At 39.9% G+C, this 18,411-nt stretch overlaps 1 protein-coding gene across 5 annotated transcripts in view; it reads right to left on the bottom strand.

Moving 5' to 3' along the window:
* The window catches only part of inpp4b (inositol polyphosphate-4-phosphatase type II B), a 187,222-nt gene that overhangs the window by 43,098 nt on the left and 125,713 nt on the right, over nt 1-18,411 (bottom strand). For all 5 annotated transcript variants that reach the window (XM_087841711.1, XM_087841710.1, XM_087841712.1 and 2 more), the window contains 3 exons: nt 18,166-18,296; nt 3,891-3,995; nt 107-215 (listed from right to left, as the gene is read on the bottom strand). In XM_087841711.1, coding sequence (XP_087697837.1) covers nt 107-215; nt 3,891-3,995; nt 18,166-18,296 — 345 coding nt within the window. The remainder of the gene's footprint in view (nt 1-106; nt 216-3,890; nt 3,996-18,165; nt 18,297-18,411) is intronic.

Raw genomic sequence — 18,411 nt, 5'->3', positions numbered from 1 at the left:
GACCAAGTTAGATTCTTTTGTCAATAAAAGCCAGTTCCTCCAACATGGGCCTGGATTAAATCACTCAGGTACCTATGCCTTCATGGTGTAAACATTCATTTTGTACCTCTTTTTCTCTGCTTCATATCTGCTCAGGAGTCGCTGGAGACCACCACCTTTAAAGCCCTGGAAGTGGGCTGCTGGGGCACCAACAGTGACGATGTCGTAAAACGCATCTGTACAGAGAGAGAAAATTAAGTTCACAGCATTTTAGATACTGATTTTTTTTTTGAAAGGCAGAATCTGCAAAACTGGAGTTACTGGAGGACCCCGAATTGAGAAAACTGAGAACACGAATGAATCCTGTCAAAGTAAATTACATATTAATATAATTTCAAGTAGGATTTTGATGGAAATGATGGAAATGCTGCTAATAAGAGTAATTTTAAGACACACAGACATGAGGAATGACTCTAATGTGATATTAAGATGTGGCTGTCTTCCGGCTTCAGCTCAAATTAAAATATGAAAAGAAATGTAAATATGCCAACCTCCATATCTAATGGCCAATAAATGAAAAATTAGCAATTAAACAATAGATGGGAGAAACACCCTTCAAGCATGTTATGACTGTTGAAGTTGAACAGTTTGTTAAACTATGTTGGCAACAAATGGCAACAAGTAATCACGTGAGTTTCAATAAAGCAAAATATTTTTTAAACAGCGCTGTCATATTACCTTAGTAAGGAATCATAAATAACGACACATAACCAACGTTAAGAGGATCTATTTATGTTTTGTGAAAAGAAAAAACAATATATCAGATTTTCGTCACCAAATATCGGTATTGAAATCATTTTTTCAAATCTCATATCTGTCAGCCTCTAATTATTTCTATGTATGCTTGGCTCTACTTCTTGCCATCTTTTCATCTTTATTTTGGTCTGGTCCCACGTTAACCTGGAAGGACAACCAATGTCACAGTATTTCATTTCAATTTGCACACTGGGGTCATAAGTAAATAAACACTTCACAGATGTCTAGGCGGCACAGAGGTGCTTAAAACAGGGCTTGATTTGAATGAGTAATGGCTGAAACTGTCAATTACATCAGGAAAAACAGAGGGGAATATGGGAGGGTGAATATTTTGGTGTGGTTTAGTGCTTGGTCAGTTAATGAACGCCCATGAGAAAACAACAGTCCACAATAATATTCTAACCAAAAAAAAAAGAGACTGAAAACACAAATTAATGACACAACAGTTGCAAGTCTTGCCACAGAAAAGTAAATGACAACACCACTGTAGACCAATAGTGGTTTGATGTCGAGGCTTTGCTACTACCCACTGTTTCTTCCATTAATTATTGAGGTGCCTGGCCATAACACTCCCTGACTGCCACATGTCTGGCCCCTGGAGTTTTCAGATATCCAAGTTCCCTTAATTGGTTCTCCCCCCCAGCAGAAGTATACTGAAAAGCAATGGCGGGTTTCAGAACATCAAGCACAATGACCAATTTGTGCTCGATTTGCTTGCTCTTTTTCACACACCGACCGTTTCTCAATAAATCAACAACGGAGCAAGCTGTTATACTGAGAGGACAGTGGCTTTCTGGAAAGAGTAAACTGGTTGTGGCAGTCAGGATGATTAGTTATAATCCATGCTTAACCCATTCAACAGTCCCTTTTAACAATGACAAAGCATTGTTTTACTCGACCCAAATGAGTGCTGAATAATGCTTTCAGTTCAGCTTTGCCGATCTGTGCATTTAGGCTGGAAATATTCTATAGTTGTCATTTTAGAGACAGAAGACAGCCACTCACAGTAAAACAAATGAATACTGTTTAGAGCTGGAAGTGTTGCTTTCCTCCCTATTTTCTTTTCTTGCTGAACGATCGGGAGACAAAATGAAAATTAATGGTTTTGCATTGTTGAGCAAATTACATAGCCAAACTTCATCACTTCAGAAAATCAAATGGAAAAATAGAGCTCTTCACCGTAGAGCTCTAACTGAAACTCAGTTGCATTAAGGACCAGTTTCCATTGTCTTCTGTGCCTCTCTGATTGCAATCATTTTCTTTCCTTGTGGTTTTTCTTTTGCCTTTTCAAATCAAGTAAATTTGAAGGAGAAAAAAAAAGGAATTTTACATCCAATAAAGGTTGCTAGAATAAATTAAAACACGAGGGTAGCCTAATACCCAGAAATGATGGCTATTTTTTAAGACAATCTTCTCATCAGTGGCTCTCTGTCTGAGGAGGTCTTAATTTTGCACTTAACCATTCACATCAGATAACCACTGATGAACGTGCATGAAAGCTGGCACATGTTGAGCTAATTAGAGACAATCAGCAAGTGAACTGGAAACCATGAGCCAGTCGTGTTGCTGTATCGATACATACTGTAGAAGCTCTATACTGTAAAATAGAACTTCTTAAAAGTATCACGAAAGACGAAGGCTACGTTTTTATGGTTTGCTTGGCTTACTGCATCCATCTTGGATTAGTTGTAAAATCATACCAAAGTACTGAAAGCCACATTTCCATAACTTTTGTGCTTTAAAGCACTTTAAAAAGTCTGATTTGACTAGCGATTCGACTGGTGAAACATCTCTCAGCCAATATGTTATTGTGTAAAACTCACAATACCATCCCTCATTTCTTGATGTGCAGGTGCATCTCTCAGGTCCTGTGTAAAATCTGGGTCTTTGGTGGATTTCTTCCCAGTCATGTCCTGTCCTTTCTTAAGGACATGACTTTCAGATACTGTTAATCTGCTGTAGATAATTTTTTAACCGGTCACATCTTCTTTTGCCCTCCCCTTTACACTTTCCTCAAACTTTTTAAGGACACACTGCACACCACGCTGAGCCATCCCAGGTTTTTGTGTAATAGTTATTTGAGAATCACTTTGTTGTCTCAAAAATGATACTTTAAATTTGTCAAACCACACTATGTTTGCCATGAAATAAGTCTCAAGAAATTAAATAAATGATGTGTTTTGACAGCAGGCTGTTCATCAGTTAGATGCCTCATTTTTTGATTCAATATGTCATGTATGTTTATCATACACAAATCTACACTTACAAGAAAGTCTGGCTTCTTGAAAGCAAAATATAAACAAATGATTGATGGATTGAGACTTGAGACTGGATTGCACCATAATCTGGCATGTCTGCAGATCAACATTAGTTACACCATTGTGACACCAGTGGAAGCTGTGTATACTCTGCATTACACAGAAGCTGCAGCATCTCTGGTGTGAATTGGTCCAACAGAAGGGAATTAATAGTGTCTCTAAAGTTTATATTAATATTTTTAGATAAAAAGTCGCAGAACTGTATAATGTCTCTGTTTGACTATTTTTATTTGTCCTATCAGAAGCCTTAAAGAAAGACTGATATGTATTTCAAGGTTTGCCTGCCTTCAACTTTCCATCAATCATCTGTTGTTTAGTTGCACTGGAGCCCATTCACAGATCATCAGGAAGTAGTTAGTTGCCTTAATATGCTGAGACAGTTCCAGGGCAAAAACAGCCTCAGCCAGCAACAGAGCAGCAGTGGAAGAGACAGCCTAGTCTTTCACTCCACAAAAACGCAAAGGGCTTAATTAGTGTTTTGTCTGTTTTTTTTTAGGCCAAGTTAATTCTCACCTTTCAGCCCGGATGATGACCTAGAACCTCCCTGTCTGAGCCCCCTGAGTGTCTCAGACAGATGGAGAAGTCAAGCACAGTAGGTGACAATGTTTCCATACCGTGTTTGAAGTTACGTTGTGCACAGCTTGAGCTGAGAACCACTTAGAATGAAACTGTTCTTCCACACAAAACCTAATTGCTCTTGAACATGTCTGAAAGGACGTCTGAAGACAATACATGCAATGACGAATCTAAAACAAGTCCAAGTCAAAGGTGCAGTACCTGTTTTTTTGGGGCATGTCACCCTCATCCTCTGGGTGTGCAGGTTTATCGGAATAAACTCCAGAGACTTTTGAGCTTTGCAGCAGCTTGGCTTGAATGAGCAACCTGAAAAAATAAACAACATATATGTCACAAAACCAGGTTGTGTTGGTTAAGATCTTGAAGAAGAAAGAAGAAACAAATCCTTGTACTGTAAAAGCGAATGTGTAGAAGTTATTCTGGGTATTTGTAGTAACCACAACCAAATTTTGATACTTCAGGGGAATTGTGTTTAATCCATCTTGTGCAGGACTCCTTGGTGGGTTTCCTACACAAATGATTGAAGACACCAAGTTCTTTGCTAAATTAACATGTATTTATTTCACGTTTACATACATTTAAATTGACCAGTGTGCAGTCTTTGTCAGTGTAATAATGATATATCCTGATGCAAATAATAAAAAATTGCATCAGGATATATCATTATTTCTACATTTCTCAGAAGACCAGAGGATTTCTGGCTATACTGTCCAAAAGGTCTCATACTGGCCTATCTTGCCATGTTTCTAATGGCTCCATCACCCTAAAGTAAACGCAGGATGGCTGACTCCATGCAACTATGAAAAACTGGTGACTGCATTGAATCTGTTAGAAATGGATTACAAGGAGTTCTGGTGACCAACTGGTCACCTGCAGTTTAAGGTGCAACACCACCAACCTTATTCGATCACATGGTAACTCCACAGATTGGCCAATGGGAGCCAATCTATCTCCAAACAGTGGCAGTCTGATTTGGACTGACAACAGTCACTCTAAGAAAAGTCAATTTGCAGTTGAAGGTTTGCAAATAATAATCACTGTCCAATACAGTGGTCCCTTGTTTATCGCGGGAGTTACGTTCTAAAAATAACCTGCGATAGGTGAAATCGGCAAAGTAGCTAACTTTATTTTTTACAATTATTATAGATGTTTTAAGGCTGTAAAACCCCTCACTATACACTTTTCTCAGACAGGCATGAACATTTTCACACTTTTCTCTCCTGTTCAAACACTCTCAAAGTTCAAATCTTCATAGAAAAACAAGTCTAGTATTATAGAATGAAACCAAAAGCACCCACGGGTGCCTCTGACGGTGCAAAACGTTTCGTCGACATTGTGGTGTTTGTTGGGGAGAAAACTTACAAACATACAGTACAGCACTTCAGAGTCACACTGCTAGCGATCGAAGATTTATGTAAATTTTACAAGGTGAACGCATTCTGTACTGTACAGGAGACACGGCATGGAGGAGATTGATTGACAATGGTCTACAGCCAATTAGGACGCAGAACACAATGCGTTGTGAAAAAAAAATAAAAAATTTAAAAATGCAAAATTGCACTCAAAAAAATCAGCGAAACAGCGAGGCTGCGAAAGGTGAACTGCATTATAGCGAGGGACCACTGTATACACATGCATAAAGATTGCAAACATGTAGCAATCACTCTGAGTCCATCTGTGCTGATGAGCGCAACTCATCTGCAATGCATCTCTTTGTAGCAGGGCACTCAATTCAACTGGTTGCCAACTGGTTGTATTTGCGTATAAGTTAAATCACCATCAACAACTGAGTCACTATTTGTGGAGAGATTATTGTTTCAAATCCATGAGTTTCTGGCTGGAATCTGAATATAATTAGTTAACGTGAATGTCTGTGTATGTAGACAGCAACATATTTGTTATTCAAGTGCCATCTGATAGCAGACTGACCACTTTCTCATCATCATGACAGACAGCAACTGAGTGTAAGTGCCGTCCTCAAAGCAACCATTTCAAAGGCAGTGAGATTGCAAGTTCATTGCATTAAGTCGAAATAATGTTCTCCAATCACTGCCTTCACTAGTGTGACTGTATCATAATGTCCTGCAACATAACTTTCAGCTATTTTAATTTGCTCATCTTAATGTCAGAGTATAATCCACATTCCCTGAGCAAATTGTATCTTTTTTCTGCAATTTTAGTCATTTGGTCGTCCTTTTGAGTCTTTCATATAAAAAAAAACCCCAACCCATATACCACATACATTCCAACATATTTGGCGTTGCAAATACAAAGTTTTCTCTGAAAAGTGCAAAGCTGTGTCACTGTGAAGAATGTTCTGATTTTATCTAATGATGTTTTGATGCTTATTCACTGTGTTACACCATAAACTGTATTCAATGTGCTTTGATTTGAAGCGACGGTGCTCTATTACTTTTAAACCATATATCTGAGTTTCAAAGTGGTTCATCATGTCTGCAGCCTTGTCATTTGTCAGCCTATTGTATTATAGAAAGCCCTTACTGTCTGCTACAGCTACACCACATTACATTACACGGCTTTTCACTTCATCAGTTCATGTGGCAAGGGACAAAGACACAGAGGCAGGAAGCATTAGATAATAAGTTAAATATATGATCAATTGTTCTCTTGATTGATTTACCAATGAAAAGAAAACCCCTGTGCAATTCAGTGACTTGAGATCTATTTAATGCACGACTGAGTGACAAAAGGGAATACAAAGCAAATTAAAATCGATTTAAATTAGAAGTTGTTGAAGTGGCTGCAGTGCAGATTCAGATATACCTCTACGGATGCGGGGACTTTTACAACTTAATTGCTACAATATGCCGTATAAACGGAAGCCATTTGTTCGTTCTCTGTCAGAATTGGTCACTTAATGAATCTAACTTCAGAATACTGCCCCAAAAATAGAGCAGTTTCACATTTTGCAGGACTTTAAGATAACTGAGAGGGCAATTTCCCCAAACAAACAATAACCTTTAAATAAAATGTCAGAAAGTAATCATACAGTTTTAAAATACTGTAAGCTATGAAGTAATTCTTGTAATTAATTCTTTCATGTTCACCATCATGGACTGGACTGTTAAACCAAAATACCCTACCTTTTAATGTGCATCAAGACTGTTTAACACACAGTTGGAACCCAGCAAAGTCAAAATCAGACTTGCAACCTTGCAATAACCTCTAATTTTTGGTGTAATGCTTTGAGCACAGTACTTTATGTCCTTTGCAAACACTACTCTGTTCAAAATGTCCAATTAAATGTTCCTGCCAAATGACATTCTTTGTTTTTGGCTTATATTTAAGCTCAAAATCGTTTTCTGACACTTCAATTTGGCTGCTCATATCCAACAGGGGTCATTAGCCTTTTGAGCATTCAAATACACTCGAGCAAAAGAGGCACTGCAATCTTTGCAAGTAGAAGTAATTGAGTTATAAGATATATAAATATATCCCCTTCAAGCTCGGGTCCTCTACCAGAGGCATGGAGGTTAACAGTCCTGTGCAGTATCTTTGGTGTTTCTACGACTGCAAACGTCTGGACAGAGATCTTGGATGTTGTTTCTGGAATCTTCTAGTTGTTGGAGCTGCTCGCCCAGTTTGGGGATCACCTCCCCGAGTGCTCTAATTACCACGGGGACCACTGTTGCCTTCACCCTCCACAGCTTCTCTACCTCCTCTTTGAGTCCTTGGTATTTCTCGAACTTCTCGTGTTCCTTCTCCCTCACGTTGCTGTCACATGGTATAGCTTTCTATCACTACAGCCGCCTTCCTCTGCTTGTCCACCAGATGACTTCCAGATACAGACGGACCAACTTCCAGACAGACCAAGAAGTCCCACAGGATCTTAGCTCAGTCATCCTCAACCAATCTGGAGGGCATATCCCATTTTGACCTTGACACTTACAGACCCTGCACCTTGTTGTTACGTGCTGGATTATCTCAGGGACATTTCCACACAGCCTGAACCCTCGGGTCTTGCCTGCTATGGTTCAGAGTGTTTAAATGAGAAGCTGCATCTATTCATTCTGTTTTATAAAAGCAATCGCAGCATTAGGCCGATCAGGTGTTTTTATTCAGCAGTGTTATATTTAATATCGCAAAGGCTTGTCTTGTGAAGACTTTTCCAGAATTTGTGTGTCGATGAATGCCAAGCTTCTTGAGACACATTAATAGTCTGTCTGCACACAAAGGCTGTGGGCAGACAAACCTACTTTTGCTGATGTGGGAAACACATCATCACATTCCTTTAAGCCAGAGGAAGTGACTTTTTTCCCCAGGAAAAACCCACCAGGAAAGAATAAAAACTTTCCTGTGCAGCAGTTTGTATCAGCATTACAGGATAAACAAACATTCCTTATTTAGGAGGGGATTCATTAAATATTCTGGTTAGTCGAAGACATTCCTGTCATATTAACAACACCAAAAATGTCCAGAGTGTGAAATTCTGGCACAATTTCTATGCCAGAATACATACATTGAGAATGATTTTATTGTAACAAATTGCTCGTGTCAGTAATTAGTTTACTTAACATGTTTAATTTGTGTGTGAGTGGCAGTATAGCGTGTTAACTGCAGAATAATGACTAAAACCATACTTTGCAACTCTTCTATTTGACAAGCAACATAACTCACCTTTAGGAAAACTTAACTAAGCTGCACTGAATCTTCTCCTCCTGTAATCACTCTTGAGGCAACAGACCAATAGCCAACAATCAGAGCCTCAGCACTATTTACGATCTATGTTGACACAGAAGATAGATGAGAAAACCTGTAACCCGCCACAAATTTTTAACATCATTTGGCAGGAAGGCCAGACATGAAAACAAACTCACTGCAACTCAATTACAGCATATAATGGTGCAACTGCTGACCCACTCAAGCTGAAATGTGTTGCCTCAAAAATGGATAACACTAATGACTCAGCTGGAGATGTTGGAGATGTGGCTGGTATTTTTACGAGCGCTGAAATCAATCATGTCTTCTTACCAAGGTGGCAGATTTGCTGCCCTTTATCAAAGTGAAAAAATAGACAGATGCCGTTTCTAGCTAAATATACATTCTGCTTAAAAATACAGTGCAAACCAAAGCATGAGCAGTTTTCAATGCTGCAATCAGTCAGTACTACGTACTAGTAAATCATTCGACATTCAGCAATTCATATAGTGCTTTTATTACATTTATACTATGAGCTTATATAACCTCCACAACATGTCTAAAGGTGTAATCTAAGGCCAATCATAGTGTGAAGGGTGCCCAGGGATTAGCTAAACAGCACATGGAGTTTTAACTGTTCTGTCAGGCTGTATTTTGCTAATTTCTGATATCACCACAATGACATTTTTAATTTAGTAAATTAGCTCATCATGGCATGCCAACACATTTTCATTACCGCTATATAAAATGAGCCCAAAACGTACAAACTGATATTTGACCTAAATATGTTGCTGAATGAAACATCTAAAGGATCAAAGCCACAGGACAAAGTTTCCACAGGACTGTATAGAGGCGTGTGGAAATTTTGTCCTGTGGCTTTGAGCAAAGTACTCATGACTTTATCTGTTGTGTTGGAATTTTGGCTCACTCCTCATTGCTTCAGTTCATTAAGATTTCTGGACATTTTATGTACAACTATATTAAAGTCCTGCCGCCATGTTTCATCATGTTGGTGTTGAGGTGTGGAATCAGTCATGGCAAGCCATGTTTGACTCTAGCATTGATATACAGAGGAATTCATGACTGAGTCAATGACTGCAAGGTGACCAGATCCTGCGACTGGAAAACAAGACCAAATCATCCACCGCTGTGCTTACAGCTGGTATGAGGTCTTTGTTCTGCTATGCTGCGTTTGGATTTTCACCAAATATGGTGGCGTGCATTGTGGCCAAACATCTATACCTTTATGTTGTCTCTCCAAAGGACACTGTTCCAAAAGATTTCTTTAGATGGGACTTTTTAAACCTAAGCAGTGCTGCCATGTTTTAGACAAAAGGAGGGCTGCATAGAGTCCTGTAAAAACCTTCTATTTTAAATTACTATATGCTCAGTGGGCCTCAAATATCAATAGAGATTTTCACAGCAACACACAAAATGTTGTAAATTTCTAGAAGCCTAAAAGAGTAAAAATTAGTGGTTCACCAGTTCACCAAGTCAGTAGGCTATAACACCTAGAGGTGTTGATATATTTTAGTTTTCCAACAATCTAATAAGGTAATGATGCAACCAATCATGCTGCAACCTGTAATGAGGATTTATTCATCCAGATCAAGTTAAACTGTTGTAAAAACATTCAATTTAACTCTATACTCTTATCCCTTCTGTCAGCCAGGAGCTCAGAGGACCAGCCTAATGTAACTAGTGACTGTTGTAGGTTCGTTGAATTACTCATATGATATACAGTGGGGCAAAAAAGTATTTAGTCAGCCACCGATTGTGCAAGTTCCCCCACTTAAAATGATGACAGAGGTCAGTAATTTGCACCAGAGGTACACTTCAACTGTGAGAGACAGAATGTGAAAAAAAAATCCATGAATTCACATGGTAGGATTTGTAAAGAATTTATTCGTAAATCAGGGTGGAAAATAAGTATTTGGTCAATAACAAAAATACAACTCAATACTTTGTAACATAACCTTTGTTGGCAATAACAGAGGTCAAACGTTTACTATAGGTCTTTACCAGGTTTGCACACACAGTAGCTGGTATTTTGGCCCATTCCTCCATGCAGATCTTCTCAAGAGCAGTGATGTTTTGGGGCTGTCGCCGAGCAACACGGACTTTCAACTCCCGCCACAGATTTTCTATGGGCTTGAGGTCTGGAGACTGGCTAGGCCACTCCAGGACTTTCAAATGCTTCTTACGGAGCCACTCTTTGTTGCCCAGGCGGTGTGTTTTGGATCATTGTCATGTTGGAAGACCCAGCCTCGTTTCATCTTCAAAGTTCTCACTGATGGAAGGAGGTTTTGGCTCAAAATCTCACGATACTTGGCCCCATTCATTCTGTCCTTAACACGGATCAGTCGTCCTGTCCCCTTGGCAGAAAAACAGCCCCATAGCATGATGTTTCCACCCCCATGCTTCACAGTAGGTATGGTGTTCTTGGGATGCAACTCAGTATTCTTCTTCCTCCAAACACGACGAGTTGAGTTTATACCAAAAAGTTCTACTTTGGTTTCATCTGACCACATGACATTCTCCCAATCCTCTGCTGTATCATCCATGTGCTCTCTGGCAAACTTCAGACGGGCCTGGACATGCACTGGCTTCAGCAGCGGAACACGTCTGGCACTGCGGGATTTGATTCCCTGCCGTTGTAGTGTGTTACTGATGGTGACCTTTGTTACTTTGGTCCCAGCTCTCTGCAGGTCATTCACCAGGTCCCCCCGTGTGGTTCTGGGATCTTTGCTCACCGTTCTCATGATCATTTTGACCCCACGGGATGAGATCTTGCGTGGAGCCCCAGATCGAGGGAGATTATCAGTGGTCTTGTATGTCTTCCATTTTCTGATGATTGCTCCCACAGTTGATTTTTTCACACCAAGCTGCTTGCCTATTGTAGATTCACTCTTCCCAGTCTGGTGCAGGTCTACAATTCTTTTCCTGGTGTCCTTCGAAAGCTCTTTGGTCTTGGCCATGGCGGAGTTTGGAGTCTGACTGGTTGAGGCTGTGGACAGGTGTCTTTTATACAGATGATGAGGTCAAACAGGTGCCATTCATACAGGTAACGAGTGGGGGACAGAAAAGCTTCTTACAGAAGACGTTACAGGTCTGTGAGAGCCAGGGATTTTCCTTGTTTGAGGTGACCAAATACTTATTTTCCACCCTGATTTACGAATAAATTCTTTACAAATCCTACCATGTGAATTCATGGATTTTTTTTTCACATTCTGTCTCTCACAGTTGAAGTGTACCTCTGGTGCAAATTACTGACCTCTGTCATCATTTTAAGTGGGGGAACTTGCACAATCGGTGGCTGACTAAATACTTTTTTGCCCCACTGTATGTGACATAAAGGTTAAATACCAGCAGTACTGGGGGCGATCGTGGCTCAAGAGTTGGGAGTCCGCCTTGTTATCGGTGGCTGTGGCTACAATGTAGCTTGCCATCACCAGTGTGTGAATGTGTGTGTGAATGGGTGAATGACTGAATGTGTAAAGCGCTTTGGGGTCCTTAGGGACTAGTAAAGCGCTATACAAATACAGACCATTTACGCCTTGATGCATGCTCAATCATCCAGGGAAGTAAATCTCCAAAAAGTTGATTCTGTTCATCTGGACGTAGCGTTTTGTGGGAGAAACGTTTCGTCACTCATCCAAGTGACTTCTTCAGTCTCAGCTGACTGCAGGTTTCCCCAATCTTATAAGCAGTACATCTGCATAATGACTGAAACCAGCCCACTGAAGGAACAATGGACTGGGAGGTCAGTTCCTTAATCTTAATTATGCAAATTCTCATGACCATTGATCAACAACCACTGACCAAAACCCACTGATCAAAGACCACTGATCAATGGCCATGAGTACCATTCACAGAGAGTTGGGGAATGACCTGACCTGCAGTCAGCTGAGACTGAGGAAGTCACTTGGATGAGTGACGAAACGTTTCTCCCACAAAACGCTACGTCCAGATGAACAGAATCAACTTTTTGGAGACAGGCCATTTAACATTTACTGGCCAAGATCCACAGCTACCATCTCTTTTTATATACTCTAATTTTTTGAGCTTTTAAATAGTTTTCTGTATTTATGTTTTTTGTTCCTCCAGAAGATGAGTGAATATTATCCTATATGTCTGCCTGACAACTAAATGAACATTTTAAAAAAGCCAACAACCAGTATGTATGAAGTCTTAGTGTACTTCTGTCCATATGACAGACGACAGATCATGTTCGTGATCCTGTGGTGCTAAGAGGACAGCAGGTTTTTTTTCTTTCTTGAATCCATGCAGAGAGACACCATGTTGTAGAGACATGGGAGAATTGAACACATGCTGTGTGAGCAGTGGTATTGGTCTGACAGGACCAATGTTCCCTCTGGTTCCCCACACCAACTCCCTGAGCGATCCCTTGGACCACTATGAGCAACATCAGACGTGTGCACTGTGGTCACGCCAGCATCGAATCCATCCAAGTTACATGGTTTCATTAAAATAATCAAATTACAGCATTTACATTTATGTTAGACTACTTATAATTAACTGCTTTAGCCCACTTACAATGAAAATTTTAAAAATCTTGTTCATGACCTGTGTAGTATGTTAACACTATTGGAAGTAAAAATAACTTGAACTCCAATTTTAACTTCTTTTTTTTTAATATAAAGCTCTGACTTGCATTATGAGCCTGTGGTCTGGGAGAGAGTCCTGTAACTCTTTGTCTGCAAAATACAGTATATAATGACCAACGTTGGGCAATTAATTATATAGTTACTTCTTCAAAAAAGTAACTGAGTTATGCAAACAACAACATTTTCTGCAGCTGTTTACCTCAAAATGCAGCCATTTCAAACTATTTACAGAACAATCAGCTGTTCTGCATCAAATTTGATGCCACACAAATTATTTGTGCCACTCCAAAAAATAATTTCTGTCCACTATGAGATAAAGGAGAACAACAGCCTGATACCTGCAGGCCTGACAACAGGAGATGTATCACTCCTGTAACACCTGTAACATTCAGTAGTCGCCTCATTGTTCTGACACACATAACAAAACTATTGACTACACTACACACTAACTACACAAGATTTGCGCTAAACGTCGCAAATCTCTCACATCTCAAAACCGCCGTCACTCCTAAAGGGTGGGGGTGTGTTTTGGTTTCATCTTTGCTCACAGGTGGAGAGTGCTTTCGAGCGTTTTCCTGATAAAACGCTGATTTTATCGTTTCTTCCTGAAGTAAATATAAACAACGATAGTATTCAGTAAGAAAACCAAACATTGCAGATATTTTTATCATAACTCTGGTTTTATGTGGCCTATCAACGCAATTTAAAAACTGGTATAAAGTCCACACTTTTTTCGTCAAGTGTTCCGTCTGTCCTGCTCACATCTCCAATAGTTGTACATGTTGTCATTAACGTGGCTTCACTCCACATCAGCCACGCCGCTTTGCTAGCTAAAACACAGGCGTCGGCACATAAGGACGCTGTCATAGCCTGTCAGTGACGTTGATTAGCTGCGTGTATACGAATGTGAATCACATCAGCGGCTGGACTATGGGATAAGGTGGCATCATTCTAATCCCATACGGGGGCAGCCAGTCACTTACTGACTAACACTGCAAAACAGAATTGTTAAAGTATTAATGTTAATTTCAATTCAGGTTAGATTTTTTTTCTGTGCGCAGAGACCGTGCCAGCAGTGCGCAATTGCGCACGCGCGCAGCTTAGAAGGAACATTGGACAGGACTATGATTTAAGTGTGTCATGTCTGACGTCACTTTCTTTTCTTTTAACCAATTTGTGGTTGATCTAACATTCGGTCCTCATTTTTAACCAGCAAAACAGAAAATGTATGTGAACATCTTTACCTGGAGGGAGCAGACTGCAAAGATGGCTGTCCTAATACAGATATTATGGAAAAAATATCATGTCCACCTGCCCTGCTATCTCTACAATGAGTAGGCTTTACTGTCAGCCACACAGATATATGACACTGCCTTAAACACTCAGCTCTGGGCCTTAAGCTGTAGTTATCCCATAAGCGAAGGCTCAGAGGTCTAACGTTTCACCAAAGGGATGACTGACATTTTAGAGAGGAGATTGCAGACGGTAGCGAAGGTTTAACACTAACAGGACTATGACTGCACCTTTAACTCACCAGCTGGTAAACAGTGCAAGCAGGGATGAGTCATTTATTAATGGAATGCAGTTAATGATTTGTTCACTGAGGTCAGTGGTTTTAAAACTTGGAAGAAAAGGAATCAGGAAGAATGTTGGACCTGAACATGGAAACTCATCCACCTCCCAGAGAACGGCTTCTCTTCTTTATTGTGACCATGTGCAATTTCAAAACCTTTGGATTTTGTTTTCTATAGCACCAATTTGAAAAATGTTGGGACGCTGTGTAAAAAGTGAACAAGAACAGAATGCTATGATCTGCAAATCTCATAAATCCACATTTTAATTTGAACACAAACACCATGTCAAATGTTTAACATGAGAGCTTGAGTATTTCAAGAAAAACAGAAAAAATGTTTTAAACAAGTTGGAACTGGGTCAACAAAAATAAGTAGTACTAAAAAGAATCATTCAGAGTAACACATAATTAGGTTAACTGGGGCATTCATTGAGTATGAAATCAGCATCTTTGAAGTAAAGATGGACCGAGGTTCACCAACCTTCAAAAATCTGCATCTACAAATTGTGGAAAAACTTCATGAAAAAATCAGAGAAAATGGAGAAATCTCTGTGCGCAAGGGGACAAGGCTCAAAGTCAATATTGGATACTGGTGATCTTCAGGTCCTCGGGCAGCACTGCATTAAAAACAGGCTGGATTCTCTCATAGAAATCACTGCACTGAGTCATCCATAAATGCAGGTTAAAGCACTATCACGCACAGAAGAAGTCATGCATGGCACGTCCTCCAGACTAACGAGGAGAGGGACCATCCAGCTTGTGATCAGCACTCAGGTCAAAGGCCTGCATTTCTAATGGTATGGGGGTGTATTAGCGTCTGTGGAAGTGACAGATTGTACATCTACAAAGGCATCATCAATGCTGAAAGGTATATACAGGTATTAGAGCGACGTGCTCCCATCCTGACAACGTCTTTTTCAGGGAAGGTCTTGGATATTTCAGGAAGACAAAGCTAGAGCGCTTTCTGCATCTACTACTCTCTCAAAAGTCCAGCAGCTGGTCTCATCAGTTCCCAGATGTTTACAGACTATTGTTAAAAGAAAAGGCTACACAGTGGTAAACATGACCCCGTCCCAACATTTCTCAGATATACTGTTGTCATCAAGACCTTATTTTATCAGTTTAAACATTTGACTTGATTTCTATGTTCTACTGTAAATAAAATATAGACTTTAATTTATTTATCCCGACTACATGTAGTACTTAGAATATGAACATTTCCGAAAGAAGAGCACAGTGACAAATTAAATGAAAGTTCCTAATTTGTGTGCAGACACAAGTAATAGGACAGCCGTGCCCACTGACTTTTGTTAATGAACTCTTCTTATGACGAATGCCACTCAGTTGCCATATTTGTCACCCTTTGTTTGTTCTGGTAATTATGTTTTCATTTCTTGTCCCTCCTGCCATATTTGTGCACCCACTCAACCTCCTCCACAGTCTGTCTCTTTTCGTCTCTCCCTCCCAACCTTTTTTAATCATATTAGTTATCAATAATTAATCTGCAGCAGCTTGCCCACCCGGCTTGTTTAGCAACGTCTGTCATCCTGTTAAGTTAATGCGGGACTGAATTAGAGTAGCAAGATGGGGTTGGGGGGATCCTCCATGTATTACAGCATCTGGACCACGCAAGTGAGTTGTCAGGAACTATAATGACCAACACCACATTATCCTTTCCCTCAACCTCTCCTCAGAGTCCAGGCAGGCAGCACCGAGGCTTAGCCATCTTTATTTCTTATCAGCTGGGCAAAGCAAGAAAGGAACAGAGACAAATATCTCATTATGTGGATGAGGGTAACTCAGTAGAAAATTAATCACTAGCCGTAATGTTAATATGTGCATAGTAAGCTGAAAAATGTATAGGAACATGCTGCTGCGAGGGAAAGAAACAAATTCAGAATGATTGGTCTTTTATACGTTTGCTACTCCTGTAAACGGATAACAAATGTATAAAAATGATTCTGTTCTCATTTTATTTAATGGGACTGTGTCTTTGAGGGTGTAAGCATGAGAACAAGCCCCATACAGAGTGCAACATCCTGTATTGTATATGCATGCTGTTCATACGAGCCTTTATCTAGCTTTTGAAGTTCAAACTATATGCAACACATACATCACCTTTGTATTTCAGAATGCATTTTCAACAACACTTCGTCATTGCCAAAATCACGCGTTCGGCGTCTACCTGTTAAACCCTGGGACAAATGAGAAGCAGACTAATTACTTCGCGTCTTCGCGTTAGACCTAACTGCATGGATTAATTTTATTATGTAAAACATTTGCAAAAAAAATTGCACGCCAAGTAACTGCATACTAAATAGAAGGTTGGATATTTATAAATGAGATGTGAGACTCATGCTTTTGTTTGCTCCTGGCACAGGGCTGTATCAGTTTTGATGCGTTTATGTGCAACAAACACAGACGAGCACATGGCCATGTACATGTTTCATTTGCCCCTGATGAAACCTGCGTTGCTATGGAAACTCTTTTAACAGGAACTTCTCCTTATGCTTTCACCTCAAAATTGATCCTTGAGTTCAAAGTTTTCCTTTATTTGTGCACTTAACCCATCAGGTCTGAGTATACTTCAGGATTTTGATCTAAGACTGGGCTAAATCAGACACCTGTACCTATCCTCTTTACAGAGTTTCTTAAGGACCCTCGACTATGTGATGATTTTAACCATGACGGGACAACACCGTCAAGGTGAAAGGAACGCTTTCATCTCCACACAGCCCCATGAAAAGCTAAATACACTCTTACTGCTTACATAGAAATTAAGAGGGTAAGTAGCAGCCAAGTGCTGCTAATCAGATTCAACTGATTAAATGGTCATTAGCAAGTATGGACACCTTCGTTTCAAGCAGAAGTTTTGCTCTGGTCTGAACTAGTTCAGACTCTGAAATGATCAAAGAAACTGCAAAAATAAGAACTGCAAAAAAACCAAAGAAAACCCCCCAAAAAACAAGACCTACATTTCTTGAAAGGGTTGCCAGGAGACAGTCTATCCTTTTTAAAATAAAGTATTGATAATTCATCAAACACAGCATCAAACACCTTAAACCTACTGTGAAGCATGGTGGAGGACGGGTATTGATTTGGGCTTGTTTTGTAGCCACAGGACCCGGGCCCCATGCGGGCATTTCAGTGCCATGAACACCTCTTTATACCAAAGTATGCTAGAGTCAAATGTTAGGCCATCTGTCTGACAGCTGAAGCCAAAACTATTTCATGCAAAAACACAATGACCCCAACTATAGCAGCAATACCAGCCTCAACCTGACTGAAACACTGTGGCACAATATTGCACTGTTTGCATACTTCAATGAAGAAGAGTGGGTAAAAATTTATTCACAACCATGTAAGAAACTGAGAAAGTCTTGCAAAGTTATCGTTGCTAAAGGTGGTTCTACAAGCTTATGATCAAGATGTACTTAATGTTTTACAGGACTGCATAAAAGCCTTCTTTTTCAAATATCTGTGTGTGATATGTATGTATGTACGAGCAATTTAGAAGCCAGTTTGTGTATTTGTCTGACTTCGCATTTGTGTGCATGACTACATGTGTTGACACAGACGGGAATATCAAATTCAGAGATAGGTGCAGTTATCATACCGTTAATCTTGTCCATTTCAGCCAAGGTCTCTTGGTAGGAGCTGATTATTCCTGCATATCGTGTCATCACCTCCTTCCGTAAGTTGTCCCAGTGAGGGGAAAGATCTCCCAGCTCCTTTAGATCCTGCACCCTACAAATAAACACAGATCTGTGAGGACCATTGAGGTATTATTGTAGTGCTTTAGCTAGTGTTGTGCCATTTTTATAGTTTTTATACTTCTTTCAAATGAACTTAATCTTTTAGT

This window comes from Neolamprologus brichardi, chromosome 6 (assembly GCF_056152115.1).
Source record: "Neolamprologus brichardi isolate AB-2024 chromosome 6, ASM5615211v1, whole genome shotgun sequence".
NCBI lineage: Eukaryota > Metazoa > Chordata > Actinopteri > Cichliformes > Cichlidae > Neolamprologus > Neolamprologus brichardi.
The sequence above is the reverse complement of the archived record's forward strand: the minus strand, read 5'-3'. Positions and strand labels throughout refer to the sequence as shown.